At 39.4% G+C, this 21,196-nt stretch overlaps 1 protein-coding gene across 1 annotated transcript in view; it reads right to left on the reverse strand.

Annotated features, from left to right (window-relative positions):
- The window catches only part of arid3c (AT rich interactive domain 3C (BRIGHT-like)), a 37,660-nt gene that overhangs the window by 5,476 nt on the left and 10,988 nt on the right, over positions 1-21,196 (reverse strand). The window contains exons 3-7 of the mRNA XM_061037511.1: positions 17,792-17,864; positions 8,699-8,882; positions 7,450-7,703; positions 4,189-4,461; positions 373-462 (exon numbers count right to left, since the gene is read on the reverse strand). Of these exons, the coding sequence (XP_060893494.1) occupies positions 373-462; positions 4,189-4,461; positions 7,450-7,703; positions 8,699-8,882; positions 17,792-17,864 (874 nt within the window). The remainder of the gene's footprint in view (positions 1-372; positions 463-4,188; positions 4,462-7,449; positions 7,704-8,698; positions 8,883-17,791; positions 17,865-21,196) is intronic.

The following is a 21,196-nucleotide window of genomic DNA, read 5'->3' on the forward strand; positions in this document are numbered from 1 at the left end:
TATATACTTATGATATATGAGACGTATGAAATGAGTGTGTATCAGGAGGATGTCAGACAGGCTGTGATGTGAAGTGATGGTCAGCCGGCTTACACCCTGACATAAAGGTCTGTGTTAAAGCAGAGGCAGTAATTACCTCCACACACACATGCACACACACACACATATAAGACAATAAGCCTCATCGACCTGAGCTCCACAGGCCCAATTCTGAGATATTTAACTTTTTTAACTCTATTGGACTGCCACTTCATTACGATGGATTTTATAGCAAAGACATCAAATTGTGAGGAGGACTAAGCACCAGGGTGCTGCTATAACTTATTGAATTTCCTGCCTGCAATTACATCAGCAAACGGCCCCTCTATTTACCTGTGTAGACAACTCCATTTATTTCTATTGACATGTTGATGCTGCTAATGCCGCTGGTAGACAGGTTCAATGCGGCCTCTTGTCTATCATCTGTCAGGAGAGGAGCAGAGAGGAAAACTCGATATGAGCATTTAGAGCAGGAACACAACGAGCACGATCGGTGAGAGTCTGAGGAGTGACAGCAGCAGGACAAAGAGCTGTCAAACACACACACACACACACACACACACACACACACACTTAGATAGACACACACACAGATACAGAAAATCACAAATACAGACAGGTCACTTTAAAATGAATACTGCACAGCTGGAGAAGAACCAGAGTGAATAAAAGTGATGGTTAAGACACGCACGCACGCACACACGCACTCACGCACACACACACGCACTCACGCACACACACACGCACTCACGCACACACACACTGTCTCAGAGAAAACAACCACTCTGTGTATTTCTGTAGTCACACAAACACAAAACTCCTGAAAATGTACTGGAATTTTATTTTAGGTTTTGGTGCATGTGTGAACACTAATGGAGTTTTTCACCCGTCTTTACCAAGTACTTTTCTTGACAGCCTCCTTGTAAAATTTCCACAAAAAGTTGGGGTGAGCAGATGTGTGACTGCAGCAGGAAAAATATTCAGGAAAATGTATGTCGAATGACTGGTGTGATCTTTGTGGACTTAATGAAACTGCTTCATTCCTGGTCACCAGCATGTTCTTCTCCACTCTTGTTTATACTGTGAATCAGAGCTGAGCACACGTCCATTCATCTGTGAATCATCGGATAACAACGTTCATTTTTTTAAATGTATTTTTAACAAGGAGATTAATTTGAAAAATTATAATTGAAACCTTTAACTTCCAGTAAAGTCAGTTTCTGTTAATGTCCAAACCCTGCCTTCACATGTGGATCACAGACAACCTGAGCAAGAGCAAAGTGCCTTCTGTACTCTCTTATCATATAACAGAGCCAAAATGCCTTTCTTTGCCCGGGGCACTTTTATTGTGAAATGCTTCTTGACCTACATGAAGGTACTTCCGAGGCGCCACTGAAGTGAAGACAGTGGTGACAGATCAGAAAAGTTTCTATTATTTTTAGATTTATAATACAGACGTGTGTAATTATATTATACTATAAAGTCATTATAGCCTCTTACGATCTCCAATCTGGAATTAAGATGTCCAAAGCTGATGTTAAAAAAAAGCTATTGTTTGTTTTATAATACGGGTGTTACGGTTTAAAAAGTGACCATATTAACTGCCGACTCTGTATCATGGTTACAACAGATGCCGAGGATGGAAAGTGTGCTGCTTTGTTAATTTAGTATTTTATAATGTCAAAAATACCAAATATGTCTGTAACTACGACAACCACAAGCACATTTTGCTAACACGGCCAGTCTATAAACCGTAACACCGGTTAAAGACTTCAGGTCTTTATTAACAGAAATAACTGATGAGCTGCTATCAAGTTAACGTCTTTGTTAACGGTTACCAAAGTTACATTTTTAATGTCCTTTGCCCCCCTCTGCTGAGAATACATTCAATTACGAATTAAAATAAAGTCGTAAACTGTCAACAAAGCCATCTTGGTGCACCGTTTGACATCATTCTAGTAAATACAGGTTCATGAAGTCGTCCAGCTTCTGATCAGAAAAGCGTCAATAAAATCAAAACGCCTTAAAAAAAATTGTAACCTCGTCCTCTTTCCTTTCGATAAACCTTCAGGATTTAAGTTGTCAATAATCAACTGTTAAATAAAATATGTGCTTTTCTGGATATCAGAGGACTGCTGATCGGCTCCCTCTGCTCTGCCTTATCATAACCACTGAGCTCTGATTCAAATATGACGTTTATTCAGTATGATGAGAGGATGATTACAGGTGTGCAGACAGGTGCACAAAACAGTCATCTCCTGTGTGTGTGTGTGCGAGTGTGTGTGTGTGTGTGTGTGTGTGTGTGTGTGTGTGTGTGTCTCCATCAGATGTCAGGTGAGCTGTGATTAGGACTAATCTGAGCAGCAGTGATGCAGACAGAATGATATCACATCAGCTCAGAGGCCTCTCTCTCTTCTTTAGCCTCCATCATTAAGGGTCATGTGACTGATGATCTGTCACCACCTCGCCTTCACACACACACACACACACACACACACACACACACATGCACACACACACACACGCACATACACACACACAAACACACACACACACACACACACACATGCACACACACACACACACGCACATACACACACACAAACACACACACACACACACACACACACACACACACACACTCCAGACACAAACACACACACACACACACACACACACACACACACACACACACACACACACACACACACACACACACACTCACACACACATTTTTACTCATGACAGGCTGCGGTCTGCTTCATAACATCTGTGAGCTTTAAATGACACCAATGATATGATGAACTATGTGACTATTAGTAATTCCACACACACACACACACACACACACATGCACACGCACACGCACACACATGCACAAACACACACACACACACACACACACACACACACACACACACGCACGCACACACACACACACACACACACACACACACACGCATTAAAGTCTTATAACAGACAGACATCACACTCACCATGCTGTTCATCTTCTCTGTTATATTCAATTTACATCTTATGTTAAAAACATTCAGTGATTTAAAATGAGCGGATTCTGGTTTTATTTGACAGCCTAACAAATCTCATGAAAAGAAAAAAAACATGAAGGACTCTGTTCGATGTCATTATGTACTGAAAACAGTATTCACACAGAGTGTTGTGTGTCTGTTGTGTGCTCATGATGTGTTTGTACCTGTGCTGTAAAGTGTTTAGTGATTACTTATTACAGCTACGTGTACTTCCTCTTTTTAAAGCCTGCGTTAAATCAGTGGTCAACAAACTTCCTGTTGTTTTATATTATGTGCATGCTTACTAAAAACATTAAAGTACACTTACATCCCTTTAATTTACAAACTTCAACAGTTTAATCATACATGTCAAATTAATGTTACAAGCCTAATTGTAATTTGCAGTGACATAGAAGTGCCACTTGGTGGCAGATGCTTCATTTTGGTGCATTACTAACTAAGTTCAGTTCAGTAGTTTCTAAAAATGTTTGATTCAGTCTGAAAACAGAGAGGACTTTTAATTTGTACCGATCGGAGGAAGAGTGTTTTTTTCCAAGAATTAAACAAAGCCTCATACTTTTTCTCTAGTTGTTTTATTCTCTTGTTTCTCTGTAGCACTCATACTTAGTTTGAAATCTAAAGCGCATCAGAAATAATATGTATCATTATTATTGTATGAGAAGTCCAATGGTACTAATAACACAGATATAATAAAGTAAAATAAAGGCATCTTACAATGTTAAAATCATGTTTTGAAAATTTCTAGAAAAGGGGGGTGGGGTACACGACGCAACATTTATGAGATATCCAAGATGGCGAGCAAAGCGAAGAGAGTCCAACAATTTAATGACAGCTTTTTATATCAATGATATACATAATTGGAAGTATTCAAAGTATCAACAAGTAGTGTAAAAAGAAAAGAGAATGAAGCAGCTTCATTACGTGCATGAAGATCACACCACTGGCTCACCAGTCACAGGAAATGAACGTCATCAAGCTGCATGTGTGAAAGTGTTGGTTCTGGTCATTGATAAACACTGTAACACCCGCCCATCCCTGTGTGTGTGTGTGTGTGTCTGACCTATGTGTGCGTTACTAACCTGTGTGTGTGTGTGTTTATTACCTGTGTTGTGCAGTGTGATGTTGAGTGGAAGGGTGGATCTCATGGCCAGCAGGTTGTGCTGCAGAGCGTGGTGCATCATCCTCTGCTGTTCCTCCATCATCATCTTCTTCTTCTGTGGTGGTTCTCCGCCCTCCAGCTTCTCCCTTAGCTGCTCCAGAGCCGCCACTTGCACTGCCGCCGCCGCCTGAGCTGCTGCATGGGCTGCTCTGTGTCTGTCAGGGGACAGGGGGAGGGGAACCCGGCCGGGCAGACAGCTAGACATCATGGACTCCTCTGAGGGGAGGGGGGAGAGAGGGGGAGAAAACGCTCTGATAATGAGGAAACTGTAAAAAGAGTAAATATTCATCACCAAGAAATGTACCGGTAGATTATAGATATTTACTGTATTTCTGCTTGTGTGTTAACAGGCTGATCCTGAGGGACCCAACACAAATCATTGGTAGTGGGCGGTGTTAACATTGATGGGGGTGGTCAATAAAATCACTGTGAGTCCCTGACAGCTAATGTTTGCAATGATGGAATTAACAAATTATGTGGAAAAGAAGATTAAAGTTGGTTCATACAACATGAAGACAAAGCTAGCTAAGTCTGACATTTCTCATTTTCAAATGAACTGACAGCGATGTAAGAGAACTGGACTTATGAAAACAGTTCTCATACACAATGGACACAAATCTGGCTCACCTGTTATATGACAACAAAACTAATCCGTTTTACATGATCAAAATAAACTCTCCTTCAATGATAAAGCACTCGTATTAAATAAAACACTAGAGATAAGTGTGTCACACTTTTCTGTGGAGACATTCCCTGAGACAAATCTGGGTTTAAATCTTCTTGATTATGTCAATTATAGGAGCAAGTACTTTGCGTATATGTTTGAACATAAAGTGTCTGCCGGCTGTGCTGCAGCCACACAGTGTGATGCTTTTTAAAAGCCGATGGCCTGATTTACAATACCAATGTGTGGTTGTTGCGCCGAAAACAATTATGCAACGGCGACAAAAAAGACACCGTCTAATTCACAAAACACACAAAGGGTAAGATGTTCCCCTAACTGCGCTGAAGAGCAAACAGCGTCTCTGTGCGTCAGTGTTGTTTTGTGTGTATTTAAAGAGCCATTATGCAGTCAATCGGGGAAAAATTTGCCCCTTTCTGTTAATCAGCCTCATTCCAAAAATAATCTAATTAACAAAACAGTACTAACAGCCTCACACAGTTAAAAATGACTGTCTGCTGAGAGTTGGCGGTAACTGCACTGCAGTATTTAAAACAGATGACGAGCTCTAACTTTCCTGTGATCAGGAAAAAAAATTCCACCTCTTTATGACTGCAGTGTTTGTCATTCTGAATATTTAACATGCGTTGTCAGAATTTGTCTTGGAGCGGGCAGAAATGGTCAGAAAACAGTCCTGTGCAGAGCTCTAGGGTGTTAATATTAGAGAGCTGCTGATTTACATCAGGTCCATATAAATCTCCTGAATCTGTTTTATTATCTTTTTGAAATCTTTATGTTTTTTTTAAAAGAAATGTCACCAGCATGTGTTTGATTTTACAGTTTAGATGAACATGCTGCTTTGTGCTCGTGGTTATAACTTTGTTAAAGGTTTATTTTTGGGCTTTGGACACGGATAGAGTCGGTATTTGGGAAGAGGAAATTGACATGCTGGAAAGGAACCACAGGTTGGATTTGAACCCAGGCCGTCCATTGTAGCCTCTGGGATGTGCACACTAACCACAATGCTACCAGCGCCCTGCATAGTTATAAGTTAATCTACATTAAACCCATGTGTAAATGTTATACTGTTACTGCTCCTTTTCAGTAAGTCTGACCATCTTATTGTTCATACAAGGAGGATCTTATTTTCTTTTAAACATCAAGATTTTATTTGTAAAGATAAAATTCTCTATCATACTTTATGTATTGTTACTTCAAAAAGATGAAGCACAGACCATAAAAAAATCTATTTCAACCTGTCTTTGAATAAAATACACAGACAGGAGCAGTTTCATGTCAGCATAACAAGGAAAATATTAAGAAGTATGTTTCAGTGATTATTACTGAATAAAAATCAAACAGAAACCAGAGAGTCCACGTTGAAGCTTCATTTACTTCTTACTCCAAAGAAAGTTTTTTAACGTGTTTAAATTTCAGACTGTGATGGTCTGAGCCGTTGATGTGAAACCAAACACATAACAAAAAAAAGAGAACATGTGCTGCTCCTGTTACATCAGCCTATACCGACACGTTTATGTAATTTACAGATCACATAGACGCTCCCTGAGGTACGCCTGACAAAATCGGCGGTGCAGAAAAGAGGTAGTGTGGATGGTTCCTGTTTGTGGTGATGAGTGAGTGTCCACATGTTGCAGGATGAATAATAGAAATGTGGCTCTTATTGTGAAATCTATTTCAAACATGCTAACACGCTAACTTCTTCTTACGTGGTCGAGGAAACGTGAAACATCGATCTCGGAAACATCACATGACCTGTTTCCTTCATGAATCAGAGTTATTTAGAGTCTGTTCAGCTGATGACATCAGGACTACGACTAACTCACATGTTATTAGTAGTAGTAGTACATCTCCTCAGCAGACGGTTTCATCATCAGTTCATGTTCTACTTTATATTCTAAATAAAACTCTCTGTCTCAGATGAAGCTGATCATAGGAGCACAGTTCATATTTCCTCTTTATAAACTGAACTCAGTTTACAAAATCTGTGAAATAATGACTTTCAGCCAAGTGAATGCACATTCACAAAGTAATATTCAATTATTTTTACCACTGCCTTACTTTGACATTTTTGTGTTTGAGGGCTCGTTTTGCTTAAACCATCCTAAGCTCACTCCTTACCCGAAACTACTTTATTTTAATGATTTTTATCGTTGCTGTTTGTGCTGATTGATGATTTTTTATTGATTGATTTGTTTGTTCTTTAATTAATTAATGAAATTATTTTCAATACATCTCATCCTCTCTGTAGTGTAAATGTTGCTCTCACACTCAGCTTTAAAGCTCGTGAACTTAGAGATCGACGCATGAAATGAAACCATGAAGAGCACGGATGCAGACTGAGTCATGACTGCGGTGTCATCACAGTGAAGAAGAAGAAACGTGGAGGAGGAGGTGAGTATCACCTGGACATTAAAAAAACAGCAACTGAAAGTCTAACTCTCTCTGCAGTCAAATAAAATACAGAAAAACAACATTCAAATAATAAAAGGTAAAACCTGTTGTAATCAGAACTCCTGTGTTACCTTTCTTGATCCCGGGCACCTGGCTGATGTGGCCGCTGTTGTGGGGGGGCATGGACAGGTGGGACAGGTGGGACAGGTGTATCTTTTGAGGGTTCAGCAGGGTGGGGGTGCCCACAGGAGAGTAATTAAAGATGGCCGACCCGTAGCTCTGCCTGCGGCCCTCACGGCGATTACTGTCGATCGCTGCCTGAAGCTCACCTGGCGAGGACAGACCCCGCTTCTCACACTCGTATGGGTACAGGTACTTCATATACCTGAGAGAGAGAGAGAGAGAGAGAGAGAGAGAGAGGGCCAGATGTATGTTACTCTGCAGGACGTCACTTTAAACATAATTTCTTACTTTCTCCTGGAGAAAGCTTTTTAACCACAATTCATTTTCTTTTCTTTAACAACCAAAATGACATTTTTTTAAATTATTTCACATTTTTGAGTATATTTTTGGATGTATTTCACATCAGTGTTACTGTTTTCAACCAAACTCTGACATTACCTAAAAAGACCAGGTTTACATGTTTTTATCTGAGGGAGTCAGGGCTCTGCTCTTCCTCTGTTCAGTAGAAACTGAATGAAGTTTATCATACTGTCATGCTGTTTAAAGATGAGAGAGTGACAGCACTGAGTCTCAATTGAACACTGAGCAGAGACACTGTAATTACACACACACACGCACACACAGACGATGACTCTACACTGCACACCTGTGATTATCCTCTGATAGAAAATAAACATCATATTTTAATCACAGCTTAGTGTGTGTGTCTCTCTCTCTCTTTTTCTCTTGTCTCTGTGTCTCTGTTTGTCTCTCTCGTGGTGCATGTGTGTGTGTGTGTGTGTGTGTGTGTGTGTGTGTGTGTGTGTGTGTGTGTGTGTGTGTGTGTGTGTGTGTGTGTATGTGTGTGGGGGGGGTGTCTGTGTTTGTCTAGTGTGTGTTGCTGTGTCTGTGTGTGTTTCTCTCTCTCTCTTTTCTCTCTGTCTCTGTTTTTCTCTCTCATGGTGTGTGTGTGTGTGTGTGTGTGTGTGTGTGTGTGTGTATGGGGGGGTCTCTGTGTATCTAGTGTGCGTTGCTGTGTGTGTTGTGTTATGTGCGTGTGTTGTGTCTCTGTCTCTCTTTGTCTCTCTCATGGTGTGTGTGTGTGTGTGTGTGTGTTTACAGTCTATGGTGTGTGTCGGGGGGGTGGTCTCTGTGTGTGTTTAGGGTGTGTCTTTTTTTGTGTGTGTGTAGTGTGTGTCGCTGGGTGTGTGTCCTCACTGTGTTCTGAGTGTGAAAGCAGCGCTGGTGATGGATGTAGGGAGGTGTAGTCCTTTGGTGATCTCTCTCCATATCTTCTTGTTGATGACTTCCACTAATCCTCCTTTCTCAGTCACCAGTCTGTACAGAGAGTACAGATCCAGCACCTGTTTGGCCATGATAGGAATCCTGTTCACCGGAGTCCCTGAAGAGAGAGAGGACCATATCTACAATCAATATCATTACCTGAGGCTCCGCCCATCAATACACCTCTACAGATTCTTATAAAGAGGGTTTATCTGCACCAATCACATGGCTGACACTGAGACACACACAGAAGCTTTACAGGTTTATATCTAAAGTCTTTAAACTTTACAATACAAGAAACTCATTTTAGAAAATTAGGATTATAGAAAGTTAAAGAGACAGATTTGTGTGTGAAACTCTGCAGCTCTACCTCTACACGGTAACACCTCGTCTCTGATGAGCAGTGTTAGGAGTGACACGTTACAGTGATCCTATAGTATTTGTGGTAAATAGTAGTTTATCTATATACTTTTCAAGGCCGTAACAATTACAGACATTTTAAAGCACTCGTTATGGGGGCACCGGTTGCCTAGTGGTTAGTGCACCCCATGTGCAGAGGCTGTGGTCCTCGCGGGACGTAAATATAAATAAAGGCATAGATTTCCCAAAAAGAAACCATAAAAAAAAAATACTTGTTACTTGTCACTTAACGTGAAAAAGCAGACAACAACATGAGAATCAGGTTCACTGTAATCGAGCAGCAGGCGAGTGGCACCCTGAGGAAAAGGATAGAGCGCACAGTAAACACAAACAGGCTGATGATCATTCAGGCTCTAAGCTTTGTGTCTAAGAAAAACCTTATTTTCCCTGCACAAGTTAAACAACAGCAGTATAGCCGTTAGTTCTAATCTACATGTGCAGGAAGAAAAACGTGCCATCATCAAGAATAGTTATTCTAATCTCAGGAAGAACCGAGCTAAGCGTGACATGCCATATTGGGATCACCAGCATGCAGCTGTTTTTGGTGACACACCAGTTTGACAGCGACTTGTGCACTTGGATTCCTGACATGGCATCAGTATGGCACATGGCGCTTCTGGAATTTTGACTGGCTACGGTGGCTAAGTTAACCTTGTTAGTTGGGATCAGCTCTGCTGCAATCTTACTCTTATCACCGTCAACGACATGTATATGAAACTACTCTACTGTCATCACGGAGATACCAAACCATAAAACGTTCAGTATAGCCTACATGAGAGACAGACAAGAGACACGTAGATGTTCATTTAATAACATGTTGCACCCCTGTTAATAAATACAAAAAGGTTAACATTTAAGGCAGTAAATGTAAAGCAAGTCCACTGGTATTCATTTACATTTGAATCATGGTAATGGTAGATTCTGGAGTGAGAGACAAATGGCACATGTCGCTGTCAAACTGGCCTGCCATGAATAACAGCGGTATGCTGGTGCTCCCAAAGCAGAATGCCACATGCTGCTTTTCGATCTTGGTGCTACACTGGCTCACGTTAGCTCAGCAGAACAAGGAGGAGCCACACCATCCAATCAGACAAGGCCTGCTTTTAAATCACAACCAGCAACACGATCTGTCAGCCAGGACTAAACAGATTGACAGGTATGTTGTAGACAACATGCTTCAGATGAACTGTTGGGTCTGTTGACTTTAGAGAACTAATAAGAAAAATACCTACAGATTGACACTGTTATATGAATGAGTTTTTTCCTCTCACAGTGCCATAGCAACACTAAATAATGTAACCATAAATATGAGTGTTGAAGCAAAACAAAAGGTAACGCTAAATGTACTTGTACAAATAACTACTTTCTTTAATAATGCAGTAACTCAGTAAGTCAGTGATGTTTAGTAGTAGTAACTATAGCAACTGTAACTAGTTTCAATTTTCTGTAACTTGCCATGTGATGAGCACCTCCTCTGTGATGAGCAGATTAACACCTCTTCTCTCTTTGTGAACACACACACTGTGACCCTGAGATAATTAACCTGTATTTTGCTGATAGAGGTCTATTGTGCTCATTGGATTTTCCATAATAGAGATCAATAAGTGCAGAAATATAGTGCAAACAGCAGCAGAGGAGGAGAAGGAGGAGGAGGAGGTGGTGAAGAACGGTCTTAGGAGGTAAAAAGTCATCAATTAAAGGCAGTAATTAAGGCTTCATTCACCGAGATGGCAAGTGGACAGATGAGACACTATTAAAGTAAAGATTGATCGTCCGTCTACAGCAGACACAAAAAAAACTGCTGCTGAAGAGAAACAAAGGATGAGGAGGGGGAGGAGGATGAAGACAGAATAACCAGAGGGTGAAAAAACCCACGATGTTTAACTTTAAAAGAAGCTCAGAGTGATGATTATTGATCATTATATGAGGAGACGTCGACTGTTTGGACTCTTCCAGCTCAGATTTTAAATTAAATTTCAAACTTAACAAAAACCCTTTAAACATACAAATAATAAATAATGGTTTCATGGTATACAGCTGCGCACAGAACTCCATGAATTATGCACCAATTGCTCCCACTATCTGCTCCATCTCAAGGTCTAATTCACAAAGTATTTTACACGTCTGATATTCAAGCGTAAACACACACTGTTAAAAAAAGTTCTGCTCTGTGCAGTTTGCGCTTGTTTACTTTCTGATTGTGGAGTTGAGCCATCAGTACCTCCTCTATCTCTGCTGCGCTGTGCGCTCTCATCCTCAAATCTGTCCACATAGATGATGAGCTGGATGGAGGGGGAACTTTTTCCAGTGTTTTTGAAGTTGGGTTTTTACAGATGTGATACACATTTCAACATTTTTAACAAAGCTTCCTCCCTGTAATGAGCCTGTGAGAGCACTAAGAAGTGTGGAGCCGCTGACAGACTGATTTGTATTTATGTAAATAATCGTAATGTCAGAGTAATATTTACAGACTCTATGTGCAGAAAATGTTTGTTTTAGGTCATACAGAGGTGGAATGGTTGTCCTGATCACTGGACAGTTTAAGCCTGACATCTCTTTAAATTACCATCAACTCTCAGCAGACTTTTTTCACTGTAACTGAGCGTGGCTGATAGCACCGGTCTATGTAAATTACACGTTGACACAATAGACTGCATAATGGCTAATTCAAATACATACAAACAACACTGACGCACAGAGATGCTGTTTGCTCTGCAGCACAGCTAGGGGAACATTTAACCCTTTGTGTGTGTTTTGATAAATTATTAAATTTGCCCAGGTTTAGCGGGTGGAAGAACACACTTTGTGAGCCAGGCCCACAGTGATAAACAGACTTAATCATACAGTGTCTTGTTTTGTTTTGTTCCTCAGTTTTCCAGTTATTAGCCACATCCTGTTTAAAGTTTACGTTGAAATATTTTTTTCCTCTAAAACATTTAATTATTTTTGATGGCTTATTTTTTAACTCTCCATTTTTTAAATAAATGAATCATGTTAAAGGTGACTTTGACTCACTACCTAACAAGCAGGTCACATAAGTTAAATTATTAATGCTTTTTTTTATGTATCAATGATAATTTAATCAATTTACTGACTTGAATCCATAGAAAAGATTTGCGTCTCTGAATGAACAGATTCAGTTTGATGTTCCACTGCCTTTAAAGATTTAACTATTAAAATGATTTAATACATAAGTTTAAATTAATAATGTATTTTTTATCTTTTAAAGAGAGAATATTATCAAATTAACTACAACCTTGTTTTTAGTTTTTAATGTGATACATCTTTGCTGTCTGACACACACACAGTGTCCTCACAGAGGCTGATAAACTCACCTCTCTGATCCTGCAAACACATTCACTCCATCACATTTTATCCACAGACTGTTTTTAAGATGGTTTCATTCTTTTGCATTATAGACCTCTTATTAAAGCTGGAGTCAATTCAACAACGTTTCAGTGAAGAAAAAGCTTTCAGATTATCAATAATAATAATTATATCACTCCACAAGCAGGGGCCAGGAATGTCACCAGTCATTTTGTTTCCAAGTGATGAATATCAGAGCTGAAATCATTCATTTCTGAACTCACACAGAAATCTGTCTGTCGAGAGACATTCAAGAGAACTCAGGCCGTGAGTTCACAGATTTTTGACTGTTTTCCTGCAGAGATAAAACTGCTGAAGCACGAGTAGATGATGAACTCGTACCACACACAGAGTCTGAACACTTCACACTCCAGAGTCTGTTCCCCTCACCTGCAGAATCTGTGTTCATAACCTGAAACGGACTCAATCTATCCTGAGACCTGAGACCTACAGCGAGAGCAGAATCAGAGCTCCTCATCCTCCTCTTCGTCCTGCTGATCAATAAAACTATTATATTAATAATAAAGAGAAGTGATCAATAAAACTATTATATTAATAATAAAGAGAAGTGATCAATAAAACTATTATATTAATAATAAAGAGAAGTGATCAATAAAACTACCTGCTGATGAAGATATTTATAATAATAGAGAAGTGATCCATAAAAGCATGATTTATTTGTATCTATCAGATCGGACACGTTCAGGAGCTGATTAATACAGTGTGCAGGCTTTGTGTCGCAAAGACATCTCCTAAAAACAAGACGTATGTACTTTCAATACTGTGTGTGTGTGTGTGTGTGTGTGTGTGTGTGTGTGTGTGTGTGTGTGTGTGTGTGTGTGTGTGTGTATGTGCGTGAGAGAGAAAGAGAGAGCAAGCGATTCTAAGAGATAGAAGAATAAAAGAGAGAGGTGGAGTCTTTTGTCAGCATTAACTGTCCCATCAGGTCATGGATCATAATGACAACGAGGAGGAGGAGGAGGAGGAGGAGGAGAAGAAGGTGGAAAAGGAGGAGGAGGAGGAGGGGGAGGAGAAGGAGAGGAAGGAGGAGAAGAAGGTGGAGAACGAGGAGGAGGAGAAGGAGGAGGAGCAGGTGATAGAGGAGGAGAAGAAGTAGGAGCAGAAGAAGGAAAAGGAGGAGGAGGAGGAGTAGCAGGTGGAGGAGGAGGAGAAGGAGAAGAAAAGGATGGAGAAGGAGGTGGAGAAGGAGGAGGAGAAGGAGAAGGAGAAGAAGAAGCTGGAGAAGAAGCAGGAGGAGGAGGAGGAGAATGAGGAGAAGAAGGAGAAGTAGGTGGAGAACGAGGAGGAGAAGGCGCAGGTGGAGGAGGAGGAGGAGAAGAAGTAGGAGCAGAAGAAGAAGGAAAAGGAGGAGGAGGAGGAGGAGGAGGACAAGCGGAGAGGAGGAGGAGGAGGAGGAGGAGGAGTGGTAGGAGGTATGATCATGCTATTATCACCGTCTCACATTATAAAACAAACAGAACTGTTAGCATGCTGTTCTTTTGTTACTGGTTTACTTACTTACTGGTTACTTTAATTAACAAAGTAGATTGAATTTGCTTCAATGGTTTCTGTGTTAATCCCATTAAATGAAGCATTATTATTTAAATATGAGTATTAAAAGTAGAAATATGTCAAATAAAACTGAATGAAAGCTTTGCATACTGTATCTCTTAGGACCGACTGACCCATGTTCAAATGCTGTTCACATGGAACCGTTCTCCACTTCGGCCTTCAGAGTTCTCGTTTGAATATTTATTACTTCTATATGGTATTTTTTTTCTAGGCTGCGTAAACATATTTAAATGAAAGTGACAGATATGACAAAGGAGACACCAGACAGAGTGTTGGAGTGTCAGAGGAACTTTTAGCAGCTCAATAATGTGTGACTGTTGAAACGCTTTCCTGTAATGCATGCAATGAAAGTACCTAGTATTTCACCTGTACACGTAGAAACACTAAAATGTACTTAGAATTGTACTAACAGTAATAATTTGGCCCTCTGATTCCTGTATAGCATACAAATCTCTGTGTGTACTATATTCATAATTATGTACATACAATAATCTCAAGATGAATCACTGAGGCTGAATAATCATAAAAAAGACTAAATTAATAATCGTTCCTATTATCCTGTTTTCATTTTAACAATCAGTGATGGTTTATATGCTATAATCTTCATCAACGCACAGTACTTTGTGTTAGCGCCTCACTTTTGTTTTACAAAAAGCACAAGATCGTTTTTCTTTTCTCAACATGTTAACAAAGAGCTTGAAGAGGATAAAGAGGTCAAAAACTTAAATTGTTGATTTAAAGGATGGTGTTTTGTCTCACAGGCCGTTACATTTCATCATAGTAATCCTGATATAAAGGCAGTTTATTTGTTTTTTCTTTTCACTCTGAGAAATATCCATATGTTTAATAAATGACAGGGTTATTATGCTGAGCTGAACAATGACACTGTCTGAGTCAAACACAGTGTATATAACAGTAAAGCTAACAATATTATCAGGACAATAATGACATGAAGTGAACAGTGAACTCTGCAGCAGCTCTGTGTTTTCTCTGCACACTTCAAAGAGAAATATAAAGGGAGGGAACATAAAGAGGAGTATTTATGGTGACAGCGATCGAACACTCGTACATTTTTGAAGGTAACTCTCACTAGTTCTTTATCCCTCCACTCTGAGCTCGGACGTGACGCGGACGGGACAAAAGTTTAGTGTTTGAGGAGAAGATGGAAACCCCGAGAGATAATCATCGGTTCATCAGAAAAGACAGTAAATCACAGCGAGGATTTATCAGAGCACAAAGGAGCCATCACAGGCTTTGTCTGCTCACACACACGCACGCACGCACGCACGCACGCACGCACACACACACACACACACACACACACACACACACACACACACACACACACACACACACACACACACACACACACACACACACACACACTGAAGACTGTATCTGACTACCGAAACAGACCAGGTGTGTGTTATGGATATGATCTGAGGTCATATCACACACCTGACCGGGTGTCTCATTCCAACAGAGAGTTCATAGTTAGTCATAACTGAGCTCTTCTGTACATCTCACTTCAGGTGCATTATAAAATCCTGCTTATGTCTGCTCAGAGAGTATGAGCATGCTATTGTGTTACAAAAATAGTAATATAAAGAACAAAAAAAGCGTATCCAAATGTAAATATTTCAAATTTCATAACAGATTCTTTTTCACATTAGTGTGAGTAAGTTATTTTATTTGAAAACAGTGTAAATAAGATTCAAATATAAAAGGTCGTAATGTGGGAATTAATGATTATTTAATTCATAATTTGTTCTGTTTTTTTTTTAATAACCAGTCCTTAAAACACGAGTGATTCCATTTTTTATAATCTAAAAAAATTCCATGTAATAAATAGAAATACAGACATTAAACAGTATATTATTTACATCTATAAAACATGTATTACTATCAGAGAACACAATTGATCCATGTCAGGGTGTGACTTTTTTGTGTCCAGAGATCAAGCTCTGAAAGTTATTGTGTAATCTGAGTTTCTATCTTGAACTTGTTGGACAGTATCAGTGGGTGAGAACAGAGTTTGTGCAAAAACCTGAAGAAAAACAACCTGAGTTTTATCTGTTAAATTATTTTTCATATTAATTAAGAGCATTTTTCTGATGTCATCAAACAGGAAAATCAGTAAAAGTCTGTTTTTCCCCTCCTGAGTGAAGGTCATGTTGATGAGAACAGATTTATATTCAGACATGTTAAAAATGTGAACAGAACAAAGAATAGAGAAAAACACGTCTCTGACCTTGTGCTCCTGAAATAGCCTCATTGTGAGTTTTTATACTGAGCAGTGGGGGGTTCACTTCCTCACATTATGAACACTTAAGAACACTGATCTGTTTGTGAAACAGCTGCTGAACGCTCACTCTGAGAAAAACTCTCCATACAACAGATGAACTGATACTAAAATAATAGAGAATTAAAGAGACCCTCCACCAACTGATTTTAAATAATCTAATAATAATCAATTATTATGAATCTGCTTTTACAGAAACCTTGACAATCACACTGAGCTGTCAATCAAATAGAAAGGGATAAACTATCTGAATGTGTACTCGGGCCCCGCTCTAGGCAGGGTGGGGCAATGTCCCTCCAACATCTGACTGCCCCATCAAATCATCCCACTTCATCTCAAAATTCAACATCAACACAATCAGATACACCTGATCCTTAAATCTCTGCCAGACATCCTTCATGTGTTAATGATTATTTCTCACTGATGAACGCCCTGACTCTCTCACCTGTGTCTGTAAAACAACACTGACACACTTAAAGCTCATACAACACTCACATCTGATGTTACACCAGTGTTAAGGTAATGTATTTAAGAATGAAGAGGTCATTAAAAACAATTCTAACTATAAATCACTGCACAGCTGGGTCGACTTATTTCTGAATGATTGTGTTATTTAGTACCACACACAAATCTGACCACACTCACCTGTGTCTGGCTACAAAGATGGAAAATGGCTTTTCTACAATTTGTTGATATTGATTGATATTGTTGATTTGATTATTAACATACTTTGTCAACATTTGACTCAATAGCCTGATTGTTATGTTATGAACAATGCTAGTGTGTTTTTTTGCAAAGAGGGAGGGAACAACAGGAGAGAGAGAAAGCGGGAGTAAGAGGAAACCAATGGAGGTTAAGTAAGGAAATGTTCTTAAGTAACAGCAGATACTTTTGATACTTTAAGACTTAATTAGACTTTGAATTGTATCTCAGTGACTTTCAAGTGAGGTATCTATATTTTTACTCAAGTATAGTTTTCAAGTACTTTTCTCAACACCTGTGTCATTTAATAATAACCTCTAAAATATGAAATGATTTCAAAAACAACAGCACACTCACACTAGGCAAAGTTGTCCCGTATCGTGCTTAAGCACAATGGCCCCCCCTCCCCATTCCCCCGCTGGCCTGCACTCACACTGCTCCAGGACTAACTGAGGTTTCCTCTTGTACATAACGCTGAATACAACACGTGAATGCCATGAGAGCGCCCTTAAACACTGAGAGTCTGTGTGTTTTTAAAACTTTGATTAAACAGATGTATATTCAATAAGTATGTAAATGTTCTTATCATATATTTAATGGAAAACGTGTATATTGAAATGCATTTAAAATGTTTTTAGAGCAGATGTGTGTATTTCAAATCTCACCTCGTTTCTGCATGAAGCTGAACAGATCGTCCAAAAACTCTTTACGCTTCTCATCATCGTCCAGCTCGTACAGCTGAGAGAGAGAGAGAGAGAGAGAGAGAGAGAGAGAGAGAGAGTTATTAGTGTGTGTGTGTGAGAGAGAGCTTGTTTTTCATTGTGTCAAACTCAGATGAGGACAGAGAATTCTTTTAAGACGTGTGAGTAACCTTGAGCTTATTTTTACACCTATAAACACACACACACACACACACACACACACACACACCTACACACACACACACACACCTACACACACACACACACGCACACACACACACACACACACACACACAATGTATATATACTGTTTGTGAAGATGATATAAAGATTATATAGTTTACATTTATTTACATACATTAAAAACATTTTATACATTTTGTAGATATATAAATGATAAAGATCTAATATGCATGATCATATTATTGTATATACATACAGTACATATTGTATACATTATGTTATTCGTATACATTATGTAGAGTATAAAGTACATCACATTATAGAGATTATATACATTAAATACAAACTGTTCAATTGATAAGAAATTAAAAAGTATTTTTGGGATTATTTAGTTTGTCACTTTTTACGTCTGTGAATTATGGCTTCCACAAAGGTAACTGTTGTGTGTGTGTGTGTGTGTGTGTGTGTGTCTTTATGTTTAAGTAGCCCTCCTGTCCTTATTGGCAGATGCATTATGCAATGGTTCCTGTATTTGTCGGTCAGAGAAGCTTTTAGTAACGTGTTAGTGTTCAGAGTGATCGAGCCCTGAGCTAACAGACCACCTTAATCGATAGAAGAGAGAAGGATGACCTTTGGACACAGTGGGGTCCCGTGGACGAGGCCCCTGAGATAATAACAGATCATTTAGAAGTGTACGAGCTGTCACCAATATTAAAGGAGCAGAGCAGGTCAGCACTCAGGAGGAGACCAGGGGGAGAGGGGTCATTAAGGAGTGTGTGTGTGTGTGTGTGTGTGTGTGTGTGGGGGGGGGGGGGGGTGCATGAGTGTATGTGTGCATGTGTGCTCTGCAGGTGGTCAACACACCAAGGAATATGGAAAGGTAAAGAACAGCAAGACACAAAAAAAATATGAAGTGTTCAGACGCACAAATAACAATGCAGCACAATCAATACAAAGACACACAGAGTGCTCAGAGCTGAGTGTGTCTGTGATTGTGTGTATTTATATTAAAGGCTGTAAAATGTTCAATACTTGGAATGCTTTTAGATACGACATGTTTTTAAATGATACAATCTGTGTTATTTTAATGATCGATAGTAAGAACAAGTATTGACGTCTATTTCATAAGAGAGTGTGCGGGAGTTTGTCTGCAATTTATGTGAATGTAACACAAGAAATTACCCAACGGTGCCTAGGACTTCTATTTTTCTTGCCCTGGTGACGAAATAATTTGACATGCACTTGTTACATATTGAAGTTAGAATTGTGGCAACCCTGTATACATATGTGTGTGTGTGTGTGTGTGTGTGTGTGTGTGTGTGTGTGTGTGTGTGTGTGTGTGTGTGTGTGTGTGTGTGTGTGTGTGTGTGTGTGTGTGTGTGTGTGTGTGTGAGCAGTGTGTTGTTGAGCTGCCATCATGACCAGGTAGCAACATTTTCAGCTGTGGTGCTGGTAGACTCTTAATGAAGCTATTCAGTGCCTTTGCAGTGTCATTCATTCATATGAAAGTTTCCACCATTCCCTGTCCTCACACAGACGATTAACCTGACTCTTTGACATCAACACTGTATGATACCAGATATTTAATGAGTAGCCTGTCTGACTTTAATGACAAACAGAATGTCAGCTTGTCCTCACACAGATGACCTGCAGGTGATGACATGTGGCTCAACAAGTTAGCCTGTTCTCTATAATAAATGATTCACTCTTAATTACTCACATCATCTGTTCTGTGATCGGCTCGTGTTCCTGCAGACCTTATTCTCACACTGATCTCTGTTATAGATTTGAAACAGAGCTGTGTTCTTCTGAGTTTAACCTGAAGGAGGGGAAGCAGGGATCCCTGAGCAGATATTAAAATCCTGCTTCATGTGTGTTTTCTGTTTCTGTCTGTGTGTCCTCAAAGAGAGGGAGCCTCCTCTTCTGTTTTTACTTCATTGAAGTGATTGGCTGGAGTTTTGTATTTATCCACGTTGATGACAGTACAGACTGTAGATCCCTCTGAGCTCTGTGAAGTAACATTAACAGGACTATTTGTATAACTTCTTAATGTCTCAGCTGTCTGTCTAAAAGGATCTTGTGTTGTCTCAGCTCTTTACTTTTTTCAGTTTTTCTTTTTCTTTTTTTTTTCCCAAGCTAATCATTGAACTATGATGAAAAGGCTGTTAAATAAAAAACACAGAGGATGGTTAAAGTTTAAAGGATAAAGTTTTATCCTCACCTGTCGGTTGAAAAGGTGAAGACCACATCAACGTGTACACACAGGAACATGGAAGAAAAAGACAAAACGTCAAATTCAGAGTCCCAGAGACATGATTTATCAACAATAAAAACACTTGAATTTAATGAATATATGATACAAATCTTTCATTTTCAGATCTCTTTATAATTTTTGTGAGTACAAACAGTCATGTTGTTTTTACAGTATAACACGTTACACAGACACTGATCAAAATGAAGAAGTGCTGTGAAGAAGTGATAAACTGAACACACTACAGACACATACTCACACTGCTGACACGCTGAATGTCAAACCACACCTCAGTGTGTGTGTGTGTGTGTGTGTGTGTGCGTGTGTGTGTGTATCTTAAATATAAGACTGCAGCAGTCTGTGTCATACCTTCACGTTAATGTGTGATGTGATGTACAGACAGTCATGTTTGATCATTAATAACAGAGGACAAGTACAAATGTTAATGTGTGAACTGATGGAGATCATCTACTGATAATGAGTCACTTTCTCTCCAACACAGCCAGGCAACAGTTTTATTAACATGTTATTAAATGAAGAGTTTGACTAATGAACAGTTTTATAAATGAAGATTTTTATAAATCAAGAGTAAATCGTATATGGATAGATGGGCTTGAGCTTGCATAGCGCTTTTACACAGCATGTCATACCTTCACATTCACACACATGGCAGAGGCTGCTATGTAAAGTGACCATCAGAAGTAACAAATCCCTTTCACACACACTCATATGCTGCCAATGAAGCTGCTTGAGAAACTTTGGGTAAAGTGCCCAAGGTCACATCGGACATGTGGATGCAGGAGCTGGGGATTGAACCCACGACCTTCAGGTTGAGAGATGACCGACTCTACCGACTGAGCCATAGCCGCCCCATGAATTAATAAATAAATTAACAGTTTTATTAATGAATAGTCATATAAATAAACAGTGTATAA

The sequence above is a fragment of the Labrus mixtus genome, chromosome 5, assembly GCF_963584025.1.
Source record: "Labrus mixtus chromosome 5, fLabMix1.1, whole genome shotgun sequence".
Lineage (NCBI taxonomy): Eukaryota > Metazoa > Chordata > Actinopteri > Labriformes > Labridae > Labrus > Labrus mixtus.